The sequence below is a fragment of the Odontesthes bonariensis genome, chromosome 22, assembly GCF_027942865.1.
Source record: "Odontesthes bonariensis isolate fOdoBon6 chromosome 22, fOdoBon6.hap1, whole genome shotgun sequence".
NCBI lineage: Eukaryota > Metazoa > Chordata > Actinopteri > Atheriniformes > Atherinopsidae > Odontesthes > Odontesthes bonariensis.
In genome coordinates this window covers 17,427,492-17,448,497 of record NC_134527.1, presented here as the reverse complement: position 1 = coordinate 17,448,497, position 21,006 = coordinate 17,427,492, and the positions used below count along the sequence as shown (strand labels likewise).

The 21,006-nt window shown below is 39.7% G+C and overlaps 4 protein-coding genes across 6 annotated transcripts; 2 read left to right on the top strand and 2 right to left on the bottom strand.

Moving 5' to 3' along the window:
- Window positions 1–17: 17 nt before the first annotated feature.
- Window positions 18–8,911, bottom strand: dnajc21 (DnaJ heat shock protein family (Hsp40) member C21). 3 transcript variants are annotated; one of them, XM_075455696.1, is made up of 12 exons: window positions 8,499–8,911; window positions 8,072–8,165; window positions 7,851–7,974; window positions 6,405–6,536; window positions 5,965–6,269; window positions 5,709–5,866; window positions 4,174–4,267; window positions 2,377–2,550; window positions 2,240–2,288; window positions 1,999–2,135; window positions 701–788; window positions 18–550 (listed from the first exon to the last, which is right to left on the bottom strand). In XM_075455696.1, exons 1-12 carry the CDS (start codon window positions 8,593–8,595, stop codon window positions 389–391), a joined length of 1,614 nt encoding a protein of 537 aa, XP_075311811.1. In that variant the 5' UTR covers window positions 8,596–8,911; the 3' UTR covers window positions 18–388. The 3 variants fall into 3 exon arrangements, with proteins under 3 accessions (XP_075311811.1, XP_075311812.1, XP_075311813.1); XM_075455697.1 differs by having other exon boundaries at window positions 701–785; XM_075455698.1 differs by having other exon boundaries at window positions 1,999–2,132.
- A 1,452-nt stretch (window positions 8,912–10,363) lies between these two features.
- bxdc2 (brix domain containing 2) lies at window positions 10,364–13,774 on the top strand. Its single transcript, XM_075455611.1, has 10 exons — window positions 10,364–10,531; window positions 10,904–11,015; window positions 11,112–11,155; window positions 11,246–11,316; window positions 11,418–11,467; window positions 11,573–11,646; window positions 12,125–12,175; window positions 12,493–12,594; window positions 12,685–12,813; window positions 13,197–13,774. The coding sequence occupies exons 1-10, from the start codon at window positions 10,382–10,384 to the stop codon at window positions 13,443–13,445; spliced, it is 1,032 nt and encodes a 343-aa protein (XP_075311726.1). The 5' UTR covers window positions 10,364–10,381; the 3' UTR covers window positions 13,446–13,774.
- rad1 (RAD1 homolog (S. pombe)) lies at window positions 13,683–18,173 on the bottom strand. The gene is made up of 7 exons (XM_075455612.1): window positions 18,079–18,173; window positions 16,938–17,139; window positions 16,727–16,835; window positions 16,473–16,630; window positions 16,144–16,244; window positions 15,705–15,803; window positions 13,683–14,558 (listed from the first exon to the last, which is right to left on the bottom strand). Exons 2-7 carry the CDS (start codon window positions 17,130–17,132, stop codon window positions 14,381–14,383), a joined length of 840 nt encoding a protein of 279 aa, XP_075311727.1. The 5' UTR covers window positions 17,133–17,139; window positions 18,079–18,173; the 3' UTR covers window positions 13,683–14,380.
- Window positions 18,174–18,397: 224 nt separating this feature from the next.
- Window positions 18,398–20,959, top strand: c21h18orf32 (chromosome 21 C18orf32 homolog). Its single transcript, XM_075455613.1, has 3 exons — window positions 18,398–18,537; window positions 19,857–20,072; window positions 20,380–20,959. Exons 2-3 carry the CDS (start codon window positions 19,893–19,895, stop codon window positions 20,443–20,445), a joined length of 246 nt encoding a protein of 81 aa, XP_075311728.1. The 5' UTR covers window positions 18,398–18,537; window positions 19,857–19,892; the 3' UTR covers window positions 20,446–20,959.
- Window positions 20,960–21,006: the final 47 nt, after the last annotated feature.

Below are 21,006 nucleotides of genomic sequence, written 5' to 3'. Positions count from 1 at the left end.
GAAAGTTCTCATGCAAATTATTCAAAGGTTGTATAAATACCGACGTGCAGCATCACCTTTATTAGTAATACCTCTACAGACCTGACAATGGGGATAAATGTATCATGTACACATCCTGTGTAGTTTTTCTGCTTCATCAGTAGTGACTTTCACACTTTACAGAGAAAAGCACTGAAATACTGTTCTGCAAGTGTCCAGTTTTCCAACCTGGAAGACAAACTCTCACACAACAGTCTCACTGAGTAATAATTAAAATGTGATTTAAGAAAAAAAAAAAAACCTATCTGCTCTCAGTCCATTTTCTTTTTTAAGTCTCCAGGGAGACTCCTCAAAGCGTTGCTTTGCGTGTCCCCTGCTGAGTCAAACAGTCGGCCCAGCTGAGCGTGTGTTATCTTTTCTTCTTCTTGTCCTTCTTGCTTTTGCTCATGGAGCTGTGAGCAGCGTTTGCAGAGAGCAGGGTAGCGTGGCCGCTGGTCTTCAGGTGGTCGAACAACTTGTTTCTTGTGGGGAACTCGCTGTCGCAGGCCACGCAGCGTAGGTCTACTTGTTTCTGGAAATGAAAATGACAGATACTTAAACACAACTAATGTGGAGGGAAATGTGAGAAACTTACAACAGTGGAAGCATGTTAATAATGATGACCAATCAAATTAGAAATGGTAAAGACAGACTTATATGGACTGTGCTTTGTTGTACAAACCTCAGGAAACTGTTCACCAGACTGCGACTTGATGTTCTTTGGTTTATCTTTTCCTCCTCCCTTCTTTCCTTTCGTCTTTCCAGAGCTGCTGAGATAAAATTCACGTGTTATATATATATATATATATATATGTATATATATATATATAAATTATAAAAATGATGACAAAGCACAAAGCATAGGCCACGCAAGAAAAAAATTTGCCCTTCCCCTTTCTCACACCGATGTTCACGTTGTAATTTCATACGATGGATGAGCATTTTCTTTATAGAACTGCTCATGAAAGAATGTCAAAAACTTTCCAAAGTACTTTCTTCTCTGACTGCATGTCATTATTTAAACTTTTTCAAGTTGTGCGGTGCAGCCCAAACGATTGATCCCAATTTGTTTGTAAGAAAACAGGAAACCTTATCTGACCTTATCCTTATCCCTTCTCACAGAGAAATTCTGGATCCACTGATGTTTGGGCTGGTTTAACCAGAAATAAAGCAGTTTGTATCAAGATGCATTCACATGCAGGTGCTCTTATTAGAGGACTTGGTGGTTAGCTTGGTGAACACGGCTTTATATGTGTGAGAGCTTGATTAAGACCGGCAACAAGACGGTCAGAAATTTGCAGACACGCAGAAGTCACACAGCCTCAAGTATACACGCTGATGACGAGTGGCGTCACACTGACCCTTGTTGCCTTGGGAACACGGCAAGAGTAGGTACAATTTTTATTTCAAGCTGTTAGCTTGTTAAATTCAGTTTCCATACATGAACATGTAGGGAAAAAAAGTCTCCTTTCAATGAAAGTGTCCACGTTGTTGTCCTTCTGCCTCTCGCCTTCTTTGTCTGGGATGCGTTTTGAATGGAGGCTGACCCGGAGGCAAATGTGTCGTCGGCGCGGTTACACGTATTTGGGCTACACACAGTTGGCCTCAGAGGGACCGAGGGGATTCTCAGGCGCCGGAGTAGAAAATGGTGTCACAAAGGCTTCGCACATGAGCGGACGCAGGAACCACAATTTGTCTTTTGGGGGGGGGGGGGTACACTGTAGTTTCCCACAGCTCTGCGAGAATTTCAAATTGCTTGGTCTCATTTCAGTTTCACGACACAATTACTGCTATATGCTCCTTGCTCAGCATCAGGTGCCACAAATACAACATCAGCGAGGGAGTAAATTGACCGCATCACTGATCCATCTAAACGCTCATTTTCCAAAAAACTCCTGAGATCCTAAAAGTGGCTGCTTTTCAGCAGAAAACTCCTGGTTATAAGACAGAGCTGGTTAGCGCAAAAAGACTCGAACGGACCTCTTGACTTCTGCGGGAGGGTCATCCTCCTGCTGCTCAGGCTCTGCAGGCTCTGCGGGGTCAGCTGACTTTTCAGGGGCATTTTCCTCGCAGGTGGCCGGCGCGGCTTTCTCCTCATCCTCCTGCGGAGCGCTCTGCTATCGGGAGTGGAGCATGAGTGAAAAAAGATACAATTCTGTCAAGAAAACCCTCTCACCTTACAAGAATAAACTAGGCACATTGAAACCAAACAGTGACTCACTTGTGCAACTTTCTGTTGTTTCTTTTTCCTCTTTTGCTTTTTTGACAACCTGGGATGCCGGAGATAAAAAAGATGTCAGCAAACCTAACAGCAACGATATTCAGCTGAAATTTTTGTCATATATGACATGACTTTACTTTTGCCTCGGCTTTTCCTCCTCCTCCTCCTCCTCCTCCTCCTCCTCATCCTCCTCCTCTGCATCCTCCTTTCCATCTAAGTTCAAACCAAGGGAAGCCTCTTCTTCCTCCAGCTGTTGCCGTAGCAATGCCACCATCTCCCGATGCTTTTTCGACTTTCCATGGTTTTTCATACTGGAAAAGAAACATAAGGAGCAATAAAAAGGTGTTTAGAAGGGAAATATATATATGTACATATATACAGTGCACAGTGAAAATGAGTACACCCCTGTTGAAAAGTAACATTTTGAACAATATTTTAAATACACACACAAGTTATTCCCAAAACGTGCATAGAGTAAGTTTAATAAAACATCTGTTCAGCTTACAACAGAAAAGAAAGGACAATAATATAACTTAAATGACCTATTTGTCCATTTTTGTGAAATTATGCTGGTGCAAAAGTGAGTACACCCCTATGTTAAACTCCCTGAGAATGGGCCGTGTTGGCCCGAAATGTCATGAAATGAAAAGGCATTAAAAGGGAGGTCATCGTTGTGCGTTTCATCCTTGCCTTACATTGAAATTTTACATTTTGAGTCTGCACCAGGCTGCATCTTGGTGTCATCAGATCACAGGACATGGTTCCAGCAATCCATATCCTTAGTTTGTTTGTCTCTGATGAGACAATGATGAACAAATTTGCTTTCGATGGTGTCAAGCCTGTGTGGTGGTAAAAAGTGATTTGTACAAAGAAAAGTGCCCCATGCTTAAAGTCAAGCATAGTAGTGGGAGTGACATGGTTTGGGGCTGTATGGATGCCATCAACAGTAGGAAGCTGAATTTCACCAAAAGAAACATGCTTGTCAACATGTACTGTGACTACTGAAGCAGATCATGATACTCTCCATAGGATTTCAGTCAAATCTCACACACGTCTCTTTTAGCCTGGTGCAGACTCAAAATGTAAAATTTCAATGTAAGGCAAGGATGAAACGCACAACGATGACCTCCCTTTTAATGCCTTTTCATTTCATGACATTTCGGGCCAACACGGCCCATTCTCAGGGAGTTTAACATAGGGGTGTACTCACTTTTGCACCAGCATAATTTCACAAAAATGGACAAATATGTCATTTAAGTTATATTATTGATCTTTCTTTTCTGTTGTAAGCTGAACAGATGTTGTATTAAACTTACTCTATGCACGTTTTGGGAATAACTTGTGTGTGTATTAAAATATTGTTCAAAATGTTACTTTTCAACAGGGGTGTACTCATTTTCACTGTGCACTGTATATTAAGGTATGCCGTTCAGGAAATTAATCTTTGAATATATGGAATGAATCCTTGATTATATTGAATGAAACCTTGAATATATGGAGTGAAACTGTAATAAATTGATTGAACCTTGAATATATAGGGTGAACCTTGAATATAAAAAAATAATAAGAAAAAAAAAAGACCTCATCACCACTGGGAGCCAAAAAGGACAAAACAATGACATGCAGGAGGTCCAGTGGCTATTACTTAAAGGTAAAAATCTATTCACCAATAGACTTTGACCCTAAAAATGTATGTTAAGTTGTTTTATGTCACATAACATAACAGTGATGTTTTCTGTGAGTGTCGTGTAGAAATTAGTTAGGGTTAAAAGAATCCAGTCGATTCAATAACCTGCGATTTGCTGGATTTACACTCTTGAAATATTGGTCCCTGTGTTAACTAACTCTGACTAAAATTGCTTCCTGCTCCGCAGGCTAAATTAGATTAATGAAATTAGAAATGAGAAGGATCAAGGAGCGCGCTGGGTACTTACGCTTTATCTGATTTGAAGGATTTGTCACACGCTGGGCAGTACAGATCATCGTAATCATCAATTGTCAGGACGTCTCCATCGGGCTGCTCTGCATCTGTGGATGAATATATTCACGCACCCAAAATGAGATGTTGTTATGCTTAAGGAACAGGACAACAAACCGGCTGTCTGTCGCCCAACAAGAAGGATGAGCAGAATAATTCGATAACAGAGCGTAGGGGGGAGGAGTGTGAACAATCAGAGTGCAACTGCAGTGAAATGATCGATAAATTAGGTTTTATTTCTCTGATTTGATCAGCAGTCTCTCTTCCTCATTCTGAGACCCCATAAAGGTGGACTCATACTAGATGCAGGGAGTTAAAGGTGGTCCTGGCGCAGGTTTCGCTTTCATAGCTTAACATTGGATTTCCCTTTGCTAATAACACAAAGTCACATAGTATATTGCTGTATCTGCTATATAGAAATCCCCCACAGTAGCTGTTAATATTATTATTGACATGTTTATTTTGCTGTCGAAAAAAAACAACCAGGGACGGCCAACCTTTGTTCTACATTTTATTTTTCATTACATATTGTGCGAGGCTATCATGTCCTCGTGGACAACAATAACATATTGTTCCCGACGCCTTGGCGAACCCATGTGGAGAAGAATGTTCTCATGAAAGCAACAAGGGGCCGCGTCCAGAATTAGCACAATGTTTCGGATTGAGTGGAAAAAACCCGATGCATCGGGCCTCTTTGTCCCATCTGGCTGTACTTCTGCCATCCGTTATGTAATGGAGTTTCGTGTTGTTATGCTTCAACTGCTGGCCAATTTCTCTGTTCAGTGGTGTTTTGTATCACACTATGGGTGACTGCATTGTAGTGTGTACGCTTTTCATCTGAACACCGCTCGCTTCAACAATTAAAAGCTAGCCGTTTGGCTAACCCAGGCACATGAACAATGAAGATGTTTACATCATTAAAGAAATGGCAACAATAATAAGACACTCTGTAACACGATGCTAAAGCACAGTGCTTTCAGGATGCACCGTTTTGTTCTTTATTGTTTTTTTTGTTTTTTTTCATAAAACCAAAACTGCCAGCACAGGTTCCTCTTCACGCACGAGCTCTTCCTCATCCTCATCCTCATCTGCGACTATTTTTGTTTTTTTCCAACACCAGTTTTTGTTACACCACGCAGCTTAGCTTTACTGTTCAAAGCTAATGGCTGCTGGCTCGGGGGAAGCGCCCAACTGCATCTCTATGTGTGCATGTAAACATGCAATATTGAGACAACAACTTGTTGTTTGTTGCTTTGATTCTTTGTTCATGCTTAGGGTGCATTAGGACGGCTCAGGAGTATTTAATGGAGACCCATTGAGTGTGAAAGAAAAGATTTTTCTGACCACGTTGACACAATTGAATAAGCATCAGTAAGAAAATTCTTAAGTGGAGCTATTTTATGTTAAGATCAGGATAATTATATGATTGGTAAACAATTTACCAGTCAAATGTGGTTACTTGGTAACATGTTTAAGGGGCAAAACACTTACCTCCTCCCTCTTCACTGTTCTTCTCCATATCCACCTCCTCTTCCTCGCTTTCAGATGTGTCTCCAAACTCCTTTCCATACTGAGCTTCCATCTGCTGCAGCTCTTTTTCAAGTTCAGACATGGCCGCCCAGCTCTGCTCCTTGTACTCCTCTGCCAGTCTTGGATGAACAAACAGTACAGAATAAGTACCCCCAAAAGAAAAAACAAGAACAAAAACAAAAACAAAAGAAACCCCATCCGCTGAATCTCAGCGTACTTGGCCTGTTTGAGCTTCTGCTGCCGTCTGAGCTCCTCCACCTTCTTGATCTTCTCGGCATTCTGCTCCTCTACCAGCTTCCTGTGGGCCTGCACGCGGCGATCGCGTTTACGGACGAAAGCCACCAGCTGCCGCACCAGGTCGTTGCGCTCCTTCCGGGCCTTGTCTCTGGTCTTCTTGTTGTCCTTCTCCATGGCTCTTTTCTCCCAGCGGTTGGAGGCCTGCCTCGTGTCATATTCCTCCTTCCAAGCAAAGTTTTTGCGAGTGCAGAAGCTCTGCCAGTAGCCGTAAAACACATGCACTACCTTGAGGCGGAAATAAAGACGGGTTAGCGCCAAACTGCTTCGCGATCAGCATTTCCGTTTTGAAAATCTATTCGCCCTAAAAGAGATAAAAACTTGCATCTCATTTAAAAACAGCCGAGTGCAGCTGCAGCTTACCGTATCATAATCACTCAGAGAGTCACCAAAGGGAGGAAACTCCTCTTCCTCTTCCTCATCTTCCACCCTTCTGTGCTCCATCTCCTCCTTAACAATGGACTCAAAAAGATTTCTGTAAACTGTGTAAAAGCCCTGGGGAGAAAAAAGGAAGGCGTAGTAAACGAGAAAAATCAGTGTCGTCAGAGGCACAAAGAATTTCCTTTCCCACAGAATAATGAAGCCGTCAATCTGAAAGGTGACTGCTGCTGATGAAGCTGCATGGACAACGCAGGAGCTAGTGTCGTGGGTTTCTGTCACAGTTGCAAAGACTTTAAAATAATACCTCTGCGCCAACTTTCTTAGTTAAGTGATGCAACACCACGATAGTCTCATTAGGCTATGATAAAACATGAAGAAACCATGTTTACATCTGTGCACTAATTAAGTCTGAATCCGAAATAATGATTTTCTCCTCAACAAGAATCAAATGAGAAGTGATTTTTCTCAGCCGGTGCGATCTGGCATCTTTCTGGCACCTGAGGAGTGCGGATGGCAAGCAGATCGTCATCAATCAGCTTTCGTTGTTTTCCTGTTTCACATAAATCAGGACCATTTCACCAATGCGCAGCTATATTTAGAACAAGCGATCCTAAAATTAAATTAACAACCTCCAAACCTGTACACTAATGCTCCAAACATATTTTTACACGGTAAAAGAGCTCAGCCTATAGAGTCAACCAGCCCGGTGACCCCTCTCTGTGTGCTTCTGTGTGTTTTGTCCAAATTGAAAAGGAGAAAATGTGTTTTGTTTTGTTCACTTTAGGGCTTATGTTGAGTTTGATGACAACTGGAAAAGACTGGGTGTTTTCAATCAAAGTAGAAGTGTGGAAATAGAAGTCATGTTTTCTAGTTGACAAAAATCAGTTGGTCATCCCTGACTTTTTTTTTTTTAACAAAAAAAAACAAAACAAAACAACAACAAACCAATCTGGAAGCACTTAGTGCATTAAATATGTGGAAAATTATCTAATGAATGATCTGATTTCGACCTCCATCGAATGCAGCAATAATATTCAGCTCAGTTCTACAGCTGGTTTACATGAAGTCGCCGACTTTTATCAGTCTTCTGATAAAACTTCCATCACTTCCTTTACTTTTCTCGCGTCCTCATTAAACAAGGACAGACTGACCGACATGTTGTTTAAGAGTCCTTCCTCAGCTACCACAGCTCATGGGTTCCTCAGGAAAACATCATATTGAGTTGTTGAGTTCAACTTTTATTTCTCTGTCATTCCTAAACTAGCCATACTTCACTATGTCTACTATGGATTCACCACTAAGAAGCAGTTAATAAACTTGAAATTTACTTTATGAATGAAATGGTTTCAGGAAACAATGCACATTTTATGTGCCTTATCAAAATCTGATTGATACAATCTTTGCCCCAATCACAACAAGCTTTCAAACCTTATCGTCATCTCCGTATCCAGAGTAGCAGGTGACCGTGAAGTACTGCAGCAGGTCAATGCTGTCATCTTCATAGTCCCCACTCAGCCCTCCTTTCAGCAGAGCCTCCCTGTGATTGTCATACCTGCCACACAGGAAGAGACAGAAGCATCAAGAGCAGCTCTGCAGTCAGTGAGATGCTGCCGCTTAACGTCATATTATTGGAAGACATTTGTACACACCAGGCTCTCTCCTGTGGATCACTCAGCACATCATAAGCTGCCTGAATAAGCTTGAACTGCTCCGCCGCCTCCTCAGAATTGTCCAAGTTTTTATCTGGAAATTTGAGAGAAAGACGAAAGTTGTGAAAAAGTGGACACCTTTACAAAGAGCTTTGTTGATAAATGAGTTGGATCAGAGAAGCATAAAATGTTAGATGCAGATGCAACTGCAGCAGCATCATTAAGTTTTGCTTTTTTCATTTTTTTCTGATGCACACAATACTTGTGATTACTTGAGAAAGAAATGTACTCATCAGCTGTGAAAAAAAGAGGTAAAGCAGGGGTTTGATTAATTCCGGAAACCTTCAGATCATCTGCGGTGCACCTTCACTTCACATCACATCAGGGGTACTGACATCTAGCCGAGGCTTCCACAACAACAATTTACCTGGATGCCACTTCAAGGCTAGCTTCCGATACACTTTCTTCAGCTCGTCGTCTCCGGCATCTATTTTCACGCCCAATATTTCATAGTGACACTTCATCCTTATGGAAACCTTTTTCTGGGATAAATAGTAAACAACAAAAAAAAATAAATTCACGCTTTCCCAGGCGAGGCTAACTTTAGTATTTAGCTAGCTATAACATGCTAGCAACCAGTAGCATCTCTGCTTTATCTCGTAAAAACAATCTAACTTCTTTGGTGGTACCGGCAGTATTGTAATATTTCAGGATTACATATTCAAATCTATAATTGTACTTTAACGCTCATAAATAGCTGTAATACATTCAAATAGTTTTGGTCACTTCTTGTGATCGTGGCTGCACTGAATGGTCTGAAGCCGGTAAATCTCGCGAGAGTTCTTCTTCTCTTCTTTAAAAAGTCGGGAAACCTTGAGCTGCTACTGCACCGTGTGGCCCTCTACAGTTAAAACGTTAACCTGTCATCGTTTTTTTTTTTCATTTAATTTTTTTAAATTATCTTTTTTTTTTTTTTTTTTTTAATTCACCCACTAGACCAGCATATCAGTTGAAAAACATTATCACTTCTGGAAAAGCAGCAGCTTACACGAGCTCAACTCCACCATATGTTTTAATCCCCTCCTCATTTTCTCCCAGAGATTACCACATTTGTCGCTTCATCTGCTTCTTTATCTACTCTCTTAAACTGACAGTGACCGCTGCCCTATTTTCCGCCTGTCTATCTCATATGGACGTATTACACTGAGGCCTGATCTTAATGATTAATTGATGCTCATATTATTGCACAAGTGTGTTCTATGATCCTTGAAAGGGACCACAAGTGGCATAGCACCCAAACACCCACAGTTTTCTGTTTAACTTCATGTTATAATGGCATTACCATCATAATGTCAGTTACTAATGGTACCCTACAGCAATTGCTTATCCCATTCTGCCATCTAGTGGTGTCATTAAGACTTGCACCTTGTTTAATGTGCAAGGTTAATTTCTTTGCAGCGCTTAATCATTGAGGAAATATTCCTACATAAAATATGTTCAAATGCAATGAATGCAAAGGCAGTAATATTACTTAATTCCACAGAATGCCCATTTGTTTAGATATTTGCTCAAAAAGGTACAATATTGAACCTATCAAGTTTTTAGGACTTAAGATAATTCAATGTGTTTATACTTTGTTCAGATATGGTGCTTTCATTGTTATCAAAATGCTCCAGTTGTGGCAAAAATGTATTTTTCTATTTCATGAAGATACTTTACAAAATTCCTTAAATTGCCTTTGTTCAAGTTGTAGATTTGTGTTACTAATTAAATGTGTTATCATTATTATTGCTATTATTATTCCTATTGTTTACTTGTTTAATACTTTGCAACAGAAAGAGAATAACTGCATTCATCATCAGCAGACTTTGAATACCAACTGAACCATATAATGACTAAAAAGCAGGACTGGAGTGTTGAAAGGCAAAAAAAAAAAATAATGATAACAATGAAAAAATAAATAGGGAACAAGAAATGTACAATTGACAGACTGGGCACAACTGGCTAGAGGGGAACAATTGGGTCGTTATGCTGGTGAGTTTATAACAACAAATTCATTAGGCTTCTTTTCTTTATATAACTCAAATTTGACATAGTTGAAATCTGTCATCCAAAAGATTTCCATGAATTCTGAATCGACTTTCGTGTACCATACACGTGCAGTTTATGTCCTAAATGAGTGCATTTCCTTTTGTGACCCCCTAAGGACTGTCTGTTGCAGTACCACCTCCACACCTTTAGGTGTCTCTATGTGTGTTTGTTTGAGTTGGACATCTGCTAATTACGCGAGATTTGTGTCCGCACTGAAACATGGCGGCATTCAAGAGAAAACGTGGAGGAGAGGGACCAGGTGGCAAAAAGGCAAAAAAGGTTAAATTTGTTGCAGATGGAGGCGATACCGTGGCTAAAGTTAAACAGGAGTTGATACATGAAGTTACAGTCCCAGCACCGGTTTCGTTGGTAAGTGCTCAAGCTTGTTATTAGCTAATTAGCAAGCAGTAGCTCACAAATACAGACGGGGATTATTTTAAATGTCTTTATGTCATTGTTTAACTAAAGCGAAAAACGCAATTTTACTGCTACTGATTTTATGTACTATATAATTTATTATGTGACGTGGTGAAGAGGAAGTACAAAAATCGCAGTCCACTCCAGAAATCCAAAATAGGTCGTTTTAAAAATTAGCTTTGTTCTCCATTCTGGGCTGTTTTTTTTTTTTTTGTTAGTTTTTTAAAAGATTTACTCTGCTTGAATAATGGAATGTTTTACACTAGGCAGCAACGAGTGTGTTGTGGTTTGGTTGGACGTCATGAGATTATCTGTCCTGAACAGGGTAAATGGACCAACAAGGAAAGGGTTCTCATCTTCTCCTCAAGAGGAATTAACTTCAGAACAAGACACTTGATGCAAGATCTGAGGACAATGATGCCTCATGCTAAAGCAGGTAAGCATGCACATGGTGTTGTCCTCTGTACACGAATCTGTACGGACAACTAATGGTTTATGGGACTGAATTGTAACAGCGATGTTGTATGTTTAGATACAAAGATGGACAGGAAGGACAAGCTGTTTGTCGTTAATGAGGTGAGTGTTGTCATTTTTAGGCTCTCCCTTAAATAATCAATTATTACGTTTCAAAGATGGTGTTTAATATTGTTATGTTTTCTTTTGTAGGTGTGCGAAATCAAGAACTGCAATAAATGCATCTTTTTTGAAGCCAAGAAGAAGCAGGACCTCTACATGTGGTTGGTGTTTGATCCATGTTCTAGTTTCTACATGTTAAGCTTGGCTATTTAGTGTTCGAAAACGAATACGGCTGTCATTGAATTCCGCTCTTACCCCGTAGGATCTCAAACTGCCCTCATGGACCCTCTGCAAAGTTTTTGGTTCAGAACAGTAAGTCGCTTCTCTTTTATGGTCTATATATTCTCAACTGTGCAAATTGCGGATCGTATCTGTTATGCTGCGGAAGGATTCTTTATAGTATTTTCTCTCCAACAGTTCATACGCTGGCTGAACTCAAAATGACCGGAAACTGCCTGAAAGGATCCCGACCGCTGCTCTCCTTTGATCCTGTAAGTGGCACACAACTGCAAAGCCAGGGAACAGAGTGTTATATTCAAGTTGCTGTTAGGTTATTTTTTATCACCGTGGTTTTTATCATCAGGATTTGTTGTCAGAAACGGGTTAACTGTGGAAAACGAGTATTTAGGGTCAGTTAACTTGAGTTAGGTCCAGATGTTTGCTTCCTTCAGCATCTACCCTCTGATAGCCACTCTATCAGGAGCTCCCGCTGTCTTGTCTTTCTTTCATACTGTTTGAAACCATGGTAATCGCGGCTATGACCTGGGGCAGTATAAAACTTCTAGCTTTTATTTCTCTAGAAAAGTGGATTTCCAGTGCTGCTTTATTTGTCTCCTTTGAAGTCATAGAAACCTTTGGTCTTTGATATGTGCTCTGTGATCTGAGGGATGAGCCCTCCTGTTTTATTGTTTGCAAGTAACTTGTATTTATGTGAACCGAAATCATATAATCTTTTATTTCCTCCCGCAGAAATTTGACAAGGAGCCACAGTACGCTTTACTGAAAGAGCTCTTCATCCAGGTATGATTTCAGTTTGCGTAGTGTTCAAATGGAGTGAACATAAATGAAGATTTCTTTTTAACAGCTGAACAAATTTCTATTGTTAATATCCCTTATAAATGCCATAGTGCCCTTATGGCTTTCTCTCTTGATTCCTATTTGTCCACTGTACTGTAATACAGAATATGTGAATTTCCCCCGCTGTGGGACAAATGAAGGTTTATCTTTTTGCATGAATGAACAGTGTGAACTTTGATCATTGGTATGACAAATTTTGGGTTTACTTAAGCGTCTGTTTTCAATGTAAAATAAGTAACTATTAGGTTCTCTTATTGTAGACATTTTCCACTCCACGCTACCATCCAAAAAGTCAGCCCTTTGTGGACCACGTCTTCACATTCACCATTGCAGACAACAGGATATGGTTTAGAAACTACCAGGTAATGTTTCACTACTGTTTTAGCTTTTATTTTAATTTTATTGATCATATTTCTTATAATAATTTCTCTCTCCATGCTTTCCGTGTTCAGATAATCGAGGAGGATGCCTCACTGGTGGAGATTGGGCCTCGATTTGTTCTTAACCTTATGAAGATCTTTCAGGGAAGCTTTGGAGGGCCCACACTCTATGCAAACCCAGACTTTCAGTCTCCTAACTTGGTAAAAGTCCATTGTTTCTTTACATTTATTAGCACGATTTTACAGAATTGCGCTAAATGGCCGTGAATTTTAATGTAATGTTTGCTGGACTTTGGAATTCATTCCACCAGCAAAGATTTCAACTTCACAATCGTAACAGATCATTCCCATGTGACAATAAAACCTTGCAAGAGCAAGGTGAGCACCACAGTAGAGATTGGGACGGTGAAGATCTACCAATATAACAAAAAATAATTTGCCCTGATTGGTTTAAAGCTTATTGAAACCAACACTCATATTTGATTTTTAATGCGGGAGGAAGATTTTATAAGTCAGCCAATGTCTAACATGTATGCCACCAGAAGCTAATTACATCGGCCATCTTTCTTTTCATACACCTACAGCATAGACGAGAGCTCCGTCTGGCAGCAGCAGCCAAAGTGCGCGAGAAGCAGATGGTGAAGGAGCTCCAGAAGATGAAGAGGGCAGATGCGAAGGAGAACTTGGACAAAGATGTTACAGCTGATGTCTTCGTCACCCCGGCTGAGGAGAAGCCTGTTCACATCCAGACAGAGGCACCCGAGCCAAAAGTGATGAAGAAGAACAAACACAAAGCTTTCAAAAGACAAAGGATGCAGAGGGCACGAAGATAACTGGATGGACTCGATTAAGTTGAGTCACAGCTGCCACCATTCAATTGTTTTCTTATGAAAACGTTAGGGTGCAACGTTATGAGTTTTTTTTTTTTTTTTTGATGGGCTTCTTGTGACATGTTACATAAGTATCCCTTAATAATCCTAAAGAAATGTTCGTATTGTGTCAAATGACTTTTGCCATAATTTGTGGACTGACCACGTATATTGTCTACATTATGAGGAATGTGCAGATGGTAACTGGACAGAAATGTCTTTAATTTTACAGTACTGAAACAAACTTTTTGATAAAAGTAAAGATTACATTAAAAAAAAAAACTTGGCTTGAGTGCGATTGTTTGGTATGCGATTGAAATAAAACGATTCAGCTGGCTGTCAGCATCTTTTGATGTACACTCCACTCAAAGGGCTGTGCAGGTTGTCAGCATGAGAAATCAGGCCTGGAGAGAAAAAAATAAGTGCTGTATACAGATTAATCTTGGCCACAACTATACTACGTTCCCTCAAATTCACTGTCGATGCTGACACGGCGACTTTTGACTCAATAACCATGGTCTCCATAGTAACCAACAACAACATAACTGCGCAGTCACTGAACTCAGAACTTGGACTCTGAAGACTGAAGCTGTGTAGAGACATAAAAAGCCTAAGGCAGCCTCGGAGTGTGTCGATGAGGCAGAAAAACAGGGCTGTGGCTAAGTCTCTCAGGTGTTGATGTTCATGTTCTACAATATCCCTAAATAACCAACAAGAAAACCACTTGCAGTAAGGTTAAACCTTAGAGATGGGCCTGTTTCATACCTGAAACCCCAACATTTTTCCAGCCTGTGTCTATCTGACCTCAGAGTTTAGCTTCTCCTTAATGCGGCCTGAAAAACAACCGGCCACCACTGATGTTAAGGCGCATATTTAACGTCAAACTGAACGGGCTGTCCTCATTCCTCTTCCACGTCTTCATCGGGACAGCAATAATACTCCACGAAGCAGATCTGTCCGTCGTCGTTCCTGACCAGGTACTGCAGGGAGAGAAAGCCCCTGTTGTCTGTCCTCACAGAGACTTTGCAGGACAAAGCCAAGGCTTTGGTGGACGGTTTGAGCAGAGACATCTTGTATCTGTCACAGGTGAAGGAAAGAAAATGCAGAGCTAAAATAAAAGTCATTAGAAGCAGATTTTGGCTGGAAGATATTTAGACAAAAATACTTACGGTACAAATGGCTGAGCGAAATTGAGGTTTTTCAGTCCTCAGCCGCTCAAATTCACGAGGCTCTGTGAGCATTTGAACTGTCTAGGCTCAGTGTGTAGGACGAAGTGATCTCTGGTGGCTTAGAATATAAACGGCAACCCCTACCTCGCCCTCCCCTTCTAATCGTGCAAGAAAAACTAAAATGGATGCAGGAAAGTCAAAATTATGGAGCCGGTGTTTGGTTTGTCCCTTCTGGGCTACTGCAGTTAACAAGGTCTTTAACAAACAGCAGCATAATTTCAAATATTTTTGATTGTCAGCAATTAGAGACTAGTGTAAACTGGACCAAGGAGTTAAAGGCAACTGAGGTCAAATTTGTTGTAGATTTTTCCACATCCACAAAGTTGCCCATTTGATTATAGCTGATTTCGGTCGGACAAACATGTTTTCATCCATTTTTAAAGTTCTGTCTTGGTCAGACTAACTTATTTTTTTTCCTTGTGTCAAGTAAGTGTGCTCAGTGTCCACTGGGGGAAAGGTTGCATTAATATACACATCTTGTCATCCCCAAAAGTGCAACCTCAGGTGATTTGAGTAAAAAAAAAAAAACTGTAGCCACATGACAGTCGAAAATGCACTTAAGAAGCTCTGATATGGATTATATCTAACAAACATTTCAAACCAGCAACATTGAAGAGATAGAACTAAACTTCTCCATCTCTGTCGATCATCATCAGTCCTGGGACCAGTTCGTAGTCACGCTACAGCCAACTATCGGACAGTTGAGTGGCTGGTACAGTGTTGTGCAGTGCAGTATAAATGCTATGGATACAGCATTGAAGCAGTATTTTGAAAAAGGGTGCATGAGGGCTTATTACATGTCGCCACTTTGATGTCATTCACTAGTTTGTTGACTGACATTGACATTTAAAAAACCCGTTTAAACTAGTGCAGTTATCTTATAGGGACAAGTTTATGGAGGACTGAAACTACCATAATCCTAAATGAATGCAAAAATATATAAATCCCTTTATTTTATTTTTTTACTTTAGTTTGTAAAGTTACTGGCGCTCACCTGTTGGTTTGTGTCTTGGTGCACCGGAACAGCTCCATCATGTCCGAGTCTTTGGAATAATCGTAATGGGCGTTTCCAGAGTTCCCAAATGTAGACAACCTGAAGAGTTCGACAATTCAAACAATATATCTGTAAGTTATTACAAAGCATCTACGATCAACACAATTCAAGAATCAAATGCTTGTATTGCAATGGGTGTGGAGGAGAAATAAGTGATGATTCAGGTAATAAAGAAAAAAAAGGTCAGACTCAATGACAAATCCCAGCAAATTTAATAAAAAGCAACACACTTTGCTCCAATAACATGCCAGATAAAATTATGCTGAAAGACAACAATATTATTACTGAAATAAGGGAAATGCAGTTCTTTTGAATTTCAGCAGCTGAATTATGCACTCCATGTACTTTTAGAGGAAATAGTGTGTCTTTGACAGCCCACCTGAAGTACGGCTGGCTGGGGGACATGGTGATCTGTAGCACCTCACTGGTCATGTCCAGTTCAGAGAAGGCTTCCTTCAGACTCTCAGACTGCAGGATCACCTTTTAAACGAGCCACAGGTACATGAGTAGCAATAAGTTATATTTACTGTTTTTCTAACTGCACTTATACTTGTGAATATTCCTAGAGGATTTAAGTAAATGAGCCATGGTAAACTATAGAGGAGCTGTATTTTATGTATTTATAGCACCTATGGAGAGTGGTTCATATTTAACTGTTTATTCATTTTTAGTAATCCAGTTTCAATAAATGATAAAGGTGAAGTGTACCTTGTTTGTGACGTTTGTGCTGCAGAACTCAAAGTCAATTAGCTCCTCTGGTTCTTGTGTGTTAATCTTGCAAACAGTCACGACACCACCCTCCTCCAGGAACAGCGTCAGAGGATAACCATATCCTCTGTAGCACATCCGCAAGGCTGTTGATACTCCTGCAACATCATATGAGTGAGGTATCAAACATGTTCAGCTGTGGTTAAGGTTTTACTTTGTGCCCATTTTCCAATCAAGTTTCATTCAATTGTTACCTGCTACTGTGCTTCCTCCAAAGATATTGAGACAGTCCAAGAGAACAGTGAGGTTGATCTGAAAACCCACTAAATCTTCCTTTATGGTGAACTCTTGGAAGATCTCGGCCTGGAATAGTACGAAATCATTTAGTTCAGGTAGGTGTCTCGTTTATAGTGGATACATGGATACATTTAACAGTATGGGGTGGGGGACACCAGATAAACACACCTGGATGAATGCATTGGCTTGCAAACATTTACAGTCCTCCACGGTGACCTTCAGGCCGTTGGGTGTGGCTGTGAAGATGGCATGGTCCTTGAAGGTGATGGCTTTCAGTATGTTGGAGAGATTGCGAGCATTATCCATACTGGCTACTAAAACGTATTGTTCATCGTCGCTCTGAGACTGTGTGGACAGAGGCATTGTTGTCCTGAGGTAAGAAAACATAAACAAACAAGAAATATGTTTGTTGGTACTTGCAATTGTAAAAAAAAAAAAAAAAAAAAACACTGACAGACAAGAGACAAGAAACAAGAGTTGTTTTGCATGACTGAGGTCAATTTTTGTGTCTCCCCTGTGGTGTCACTGGGTTTGCTTCTGCTTGTGTTCAATTGTCATCTCTTAACTATTTTCAATCTGAGCCTCTGCGGTTGTTTAGCGCCTCTTCTCATTAATTTTAATTAATTTTCCTTATCTTTGTGAACAGTTTTACATCTTTTTTAAACTAAATTCACCATTGTTATATAGATTTTGCACTACATTTTCATTTAATTGCATCTCTCTCAGGTAATTTTGTGTCTCTTTGCAGTCCTTTTCTGTTTCGAATCAGTTGTTTAATCTTAATTTTGTACTATATATGCTTATGTTTATGTCTATTTTTCTCTTACATGCTTCCGTCTCTCTCAGGTCAAAATGCATCGTTTGCTGATCGTTTGTCTATTTGTATTTTTTTCTTGATTTACTTTGCACGTCTTCAAACCATCTTCCTGGAATGTTCTCGTAGTTGTTGCTTCTTTGTATTAATGGGTGGACAAACGAGCGATAGTGCCCATCACTTCAAACGCAAGCCCCGAGCCAAAAGCCAATACATTTATATGAAAGCACCTAGTTAGCAGCTTTTATTACACCAGATCATCAACATGAATGTTTCATTGTAGCTCTGATATCGTGTGATTATTCCGAAAGGGTTCATCAAAAAATTACATCCAACACAAGTGTTTCCTGTAGTTAGCAACACATCGCCTTAAGTTTAACGCCCTAGGTATTTAAACTGCTGCAACCTTCGGTGCTATGCTATGAAGACCTTCCATTAAATAAATGTTTTTCATAAAATAGAGACAGAAACTATAATTATATGTCAGTAACTCACAAAGCTTAGCAACTCAAATGATAGTTGTTTTTGAAGAAATGCGCCCGGTGTGGAACAACTTCCGCTTACTCTTCTTCTACGGAAGTTGTGGTGCGTTCCCTCTGCCTCGTAAGTCACCAATTTAATGTGTCCACAGTTAAAACGTTCCTGATTTAGACGACCGATTTAAACACTAGCAATTTAAAACACACTAAACATGATACTTATCATGTTACTACAGCTTTAACCTACTCATGTTGTAAGAAGCTGCCAGTTTGGAGGTTGAGATAAGGGACGTTTCTCAGTATTATTTTTCCAGTAACTCAGAAATACCGACTTCCGAGTTTAATGAAAACGTACCATCGGATTTGAGTGTACATTAAGTTCTAGAGATTTCGCAGAGGAGCTGAAACACAAACGTCCTCTTCAAGTCGGCATCTCGTGACAACGCCTCCTTTTTTTCTGATTTGATTTTTAAAGGTAAGACAGTTTACTCTGTTTAATTCTCTGAGTTGCTAGATGGTGTCTGGCGTTTGGGTTTCTCATACCGGTTATGTCAGACACCGCACGATGACAGGAAGCTGTTTGCTAACTGATGGCTATGGGTTTAAAATGTTTCTCTCATAAGTAATAATCTATAAGCTGACAAATAAGTGAAAGCACACACCTGTCAGACAGACATAACCTCAGAAGGTCCTCTATGAAGAGATTAAAATATCACTGACGCTGTAAAGTAAACCTTTCTTAACTGACGCCGCTTACGCTCATTTCTTACAACTTGGATTTTCTTGTAGTTTTTTATTATTTTGCTAGCCACAAAGTAATTGTAACATTTTCAAAGACTCATCCACATTTCCACCGTAAATTTAGAGTCATACCAGACCAAAACCAGGGAAAAACTGTAAGCGAAAACGGCTTCATAGAGAAGAGATAGTGGAGACTGTCATTTAAATGGCTGTCAGTGGATTATTGGTTCATCATTGTCTCCTGAGTCCAGATAATAATCATCTGAGCTGACATCACACGCATACAGATATAGAGACAATACACGAGTCATACAATTCCACACATATGTTGGATTTTTATTTTCGTGATAACAATCCTGGGTTTATTATAGATCTCGTATAGGTGACCTTTTTTGTTTTCTTGTTGCAGATTCGCATCAGTTCTCCAAAGTGAACATCCTATTTTTGATTTTTGAAAATAGTTTTCTTCTGATCAATATCAGGCTTTCTGGCTTTATTCTGGCTTTATTCTGGTCATTGGAACTCTTATTGTGGTTTCTGTGTTGCTAAATCATCCAGTGGGTTGGTGACCTCATTCATTGACTACTCACCATAACACTAGAACGTGACGACAAACAAACCCATGCTGCAACTTTAATGTAAAATCATTTACCACCACAGTGTCCTCGCTACATGACTCTGGTCCAAATACTTAATACAGCATTAGTGACATTTGTTATCAAGAGATTTATTCTTTTCAATCAAGCAGCCGTTTGATTTCTTTACATTCCTCCGGTCCACTCCACCCTTCTGCTTCTGTATCTCAGGAGCTCCTTTTAAAAATGAGCTACTTTAATTTAAGGTTGCCTTCTGGAAGCTAATGGTGAGGTTAAATTAACACTTCTAATCAGTTGAATGACCACCTGTTTAGCAAGTATAGGGGTGTCCATATTGAAAACTGAGTCTTGTCCTTTTAAAGGATGTATGTAAACATAATTCATGATCAATTACTGAGAGAAATTACATGTTACTGCATTTTTAAAAAGGAAAATGAATCTTCATTCTGTACTTCAGGTTCCTTGTTTTCGAAGGCCTGTCTGAGCCACAGCCATGGTGTGCATTCCCTGCATTGTGATTCCAGTCCTGTTGTGGGTCTACAAGAGGTTCCTGGAGCCTATCATCTATCCCATCATTTCACCCTTCATTAACACATTCTGGACCAAAAAAGCGGTGCAGAATACTGACACGAGTGATCAGAAAGTCAGTGAAAAGAGTAATGGGACTTGCAAAGTAAGCTTAATTCCTTGTTTTATCGGACAGCTTATGTACTGAAACCTCTTCTATCTCCTCTCTTTTATTAATAATTTGTGCACACCTTGTTGTTACATTGTATCTGTTGAATTATATTTTGATCATATTGCTTCAACGATTAGCCAAAGTAGTCTCTGTTCTCTGTATGTTCTTATGAGACAGCATCTTGTAGGAGTATCACACAAATCACAGGCACGGAAACAGCAGTTTATATGCAGAGTTGATATTTTATGATTGTTATCGTTTATTACTACTTCAAAATTAATTTCTCTCTCATGTTTTTCAGTCTGAAAGCAACGGTGAGACCACTGCTAACGGATCTACTACGGCAGCGGACAAGAAGACAGACTGACACCTCTAAATGTTTGTAATGCAGCAGAAGCAGTGTAAATATTCCACAGAAATGATATAGATAGACTATTAATTAACTTATCAGTCTTCTTCAAATGGAGTGGTTTTGATAACCTTCGAAAGGCGTTTTGAAGCGTGTTTTTTAATTTCTTCACTCATATTGTTGATATATTTTTCTTGTCAATGATCTTTAGTATATTTAATGTTTAGTCCTAATGAAACAGAATTTAGAAGTCAAGCTTGCAGTTTGAAATAAATAAATAACCTTTAAAATGGAGACATCTTTATCACTTTTACATTAGCTTTACAGGCCACTGCAGCAAGTCTGAGCGGTTCATGCTGGTATCTAATTAGTTTGTATAGTGTGATATTTGAACTAATAGGAATATGATGGTAATATGATGTTTCTGTGAACTGAAGATTGATAACTGTCCCAGATTTCACTTCTGCCATAATATGTAAAAGATGTTTGTGTTCATTTTGACAATTAAGAAAATAAAAATGAATCATTGAGACTTTCGCTCACACCTTCAGTCAAAACCATTGCGGCCATTAAATATTG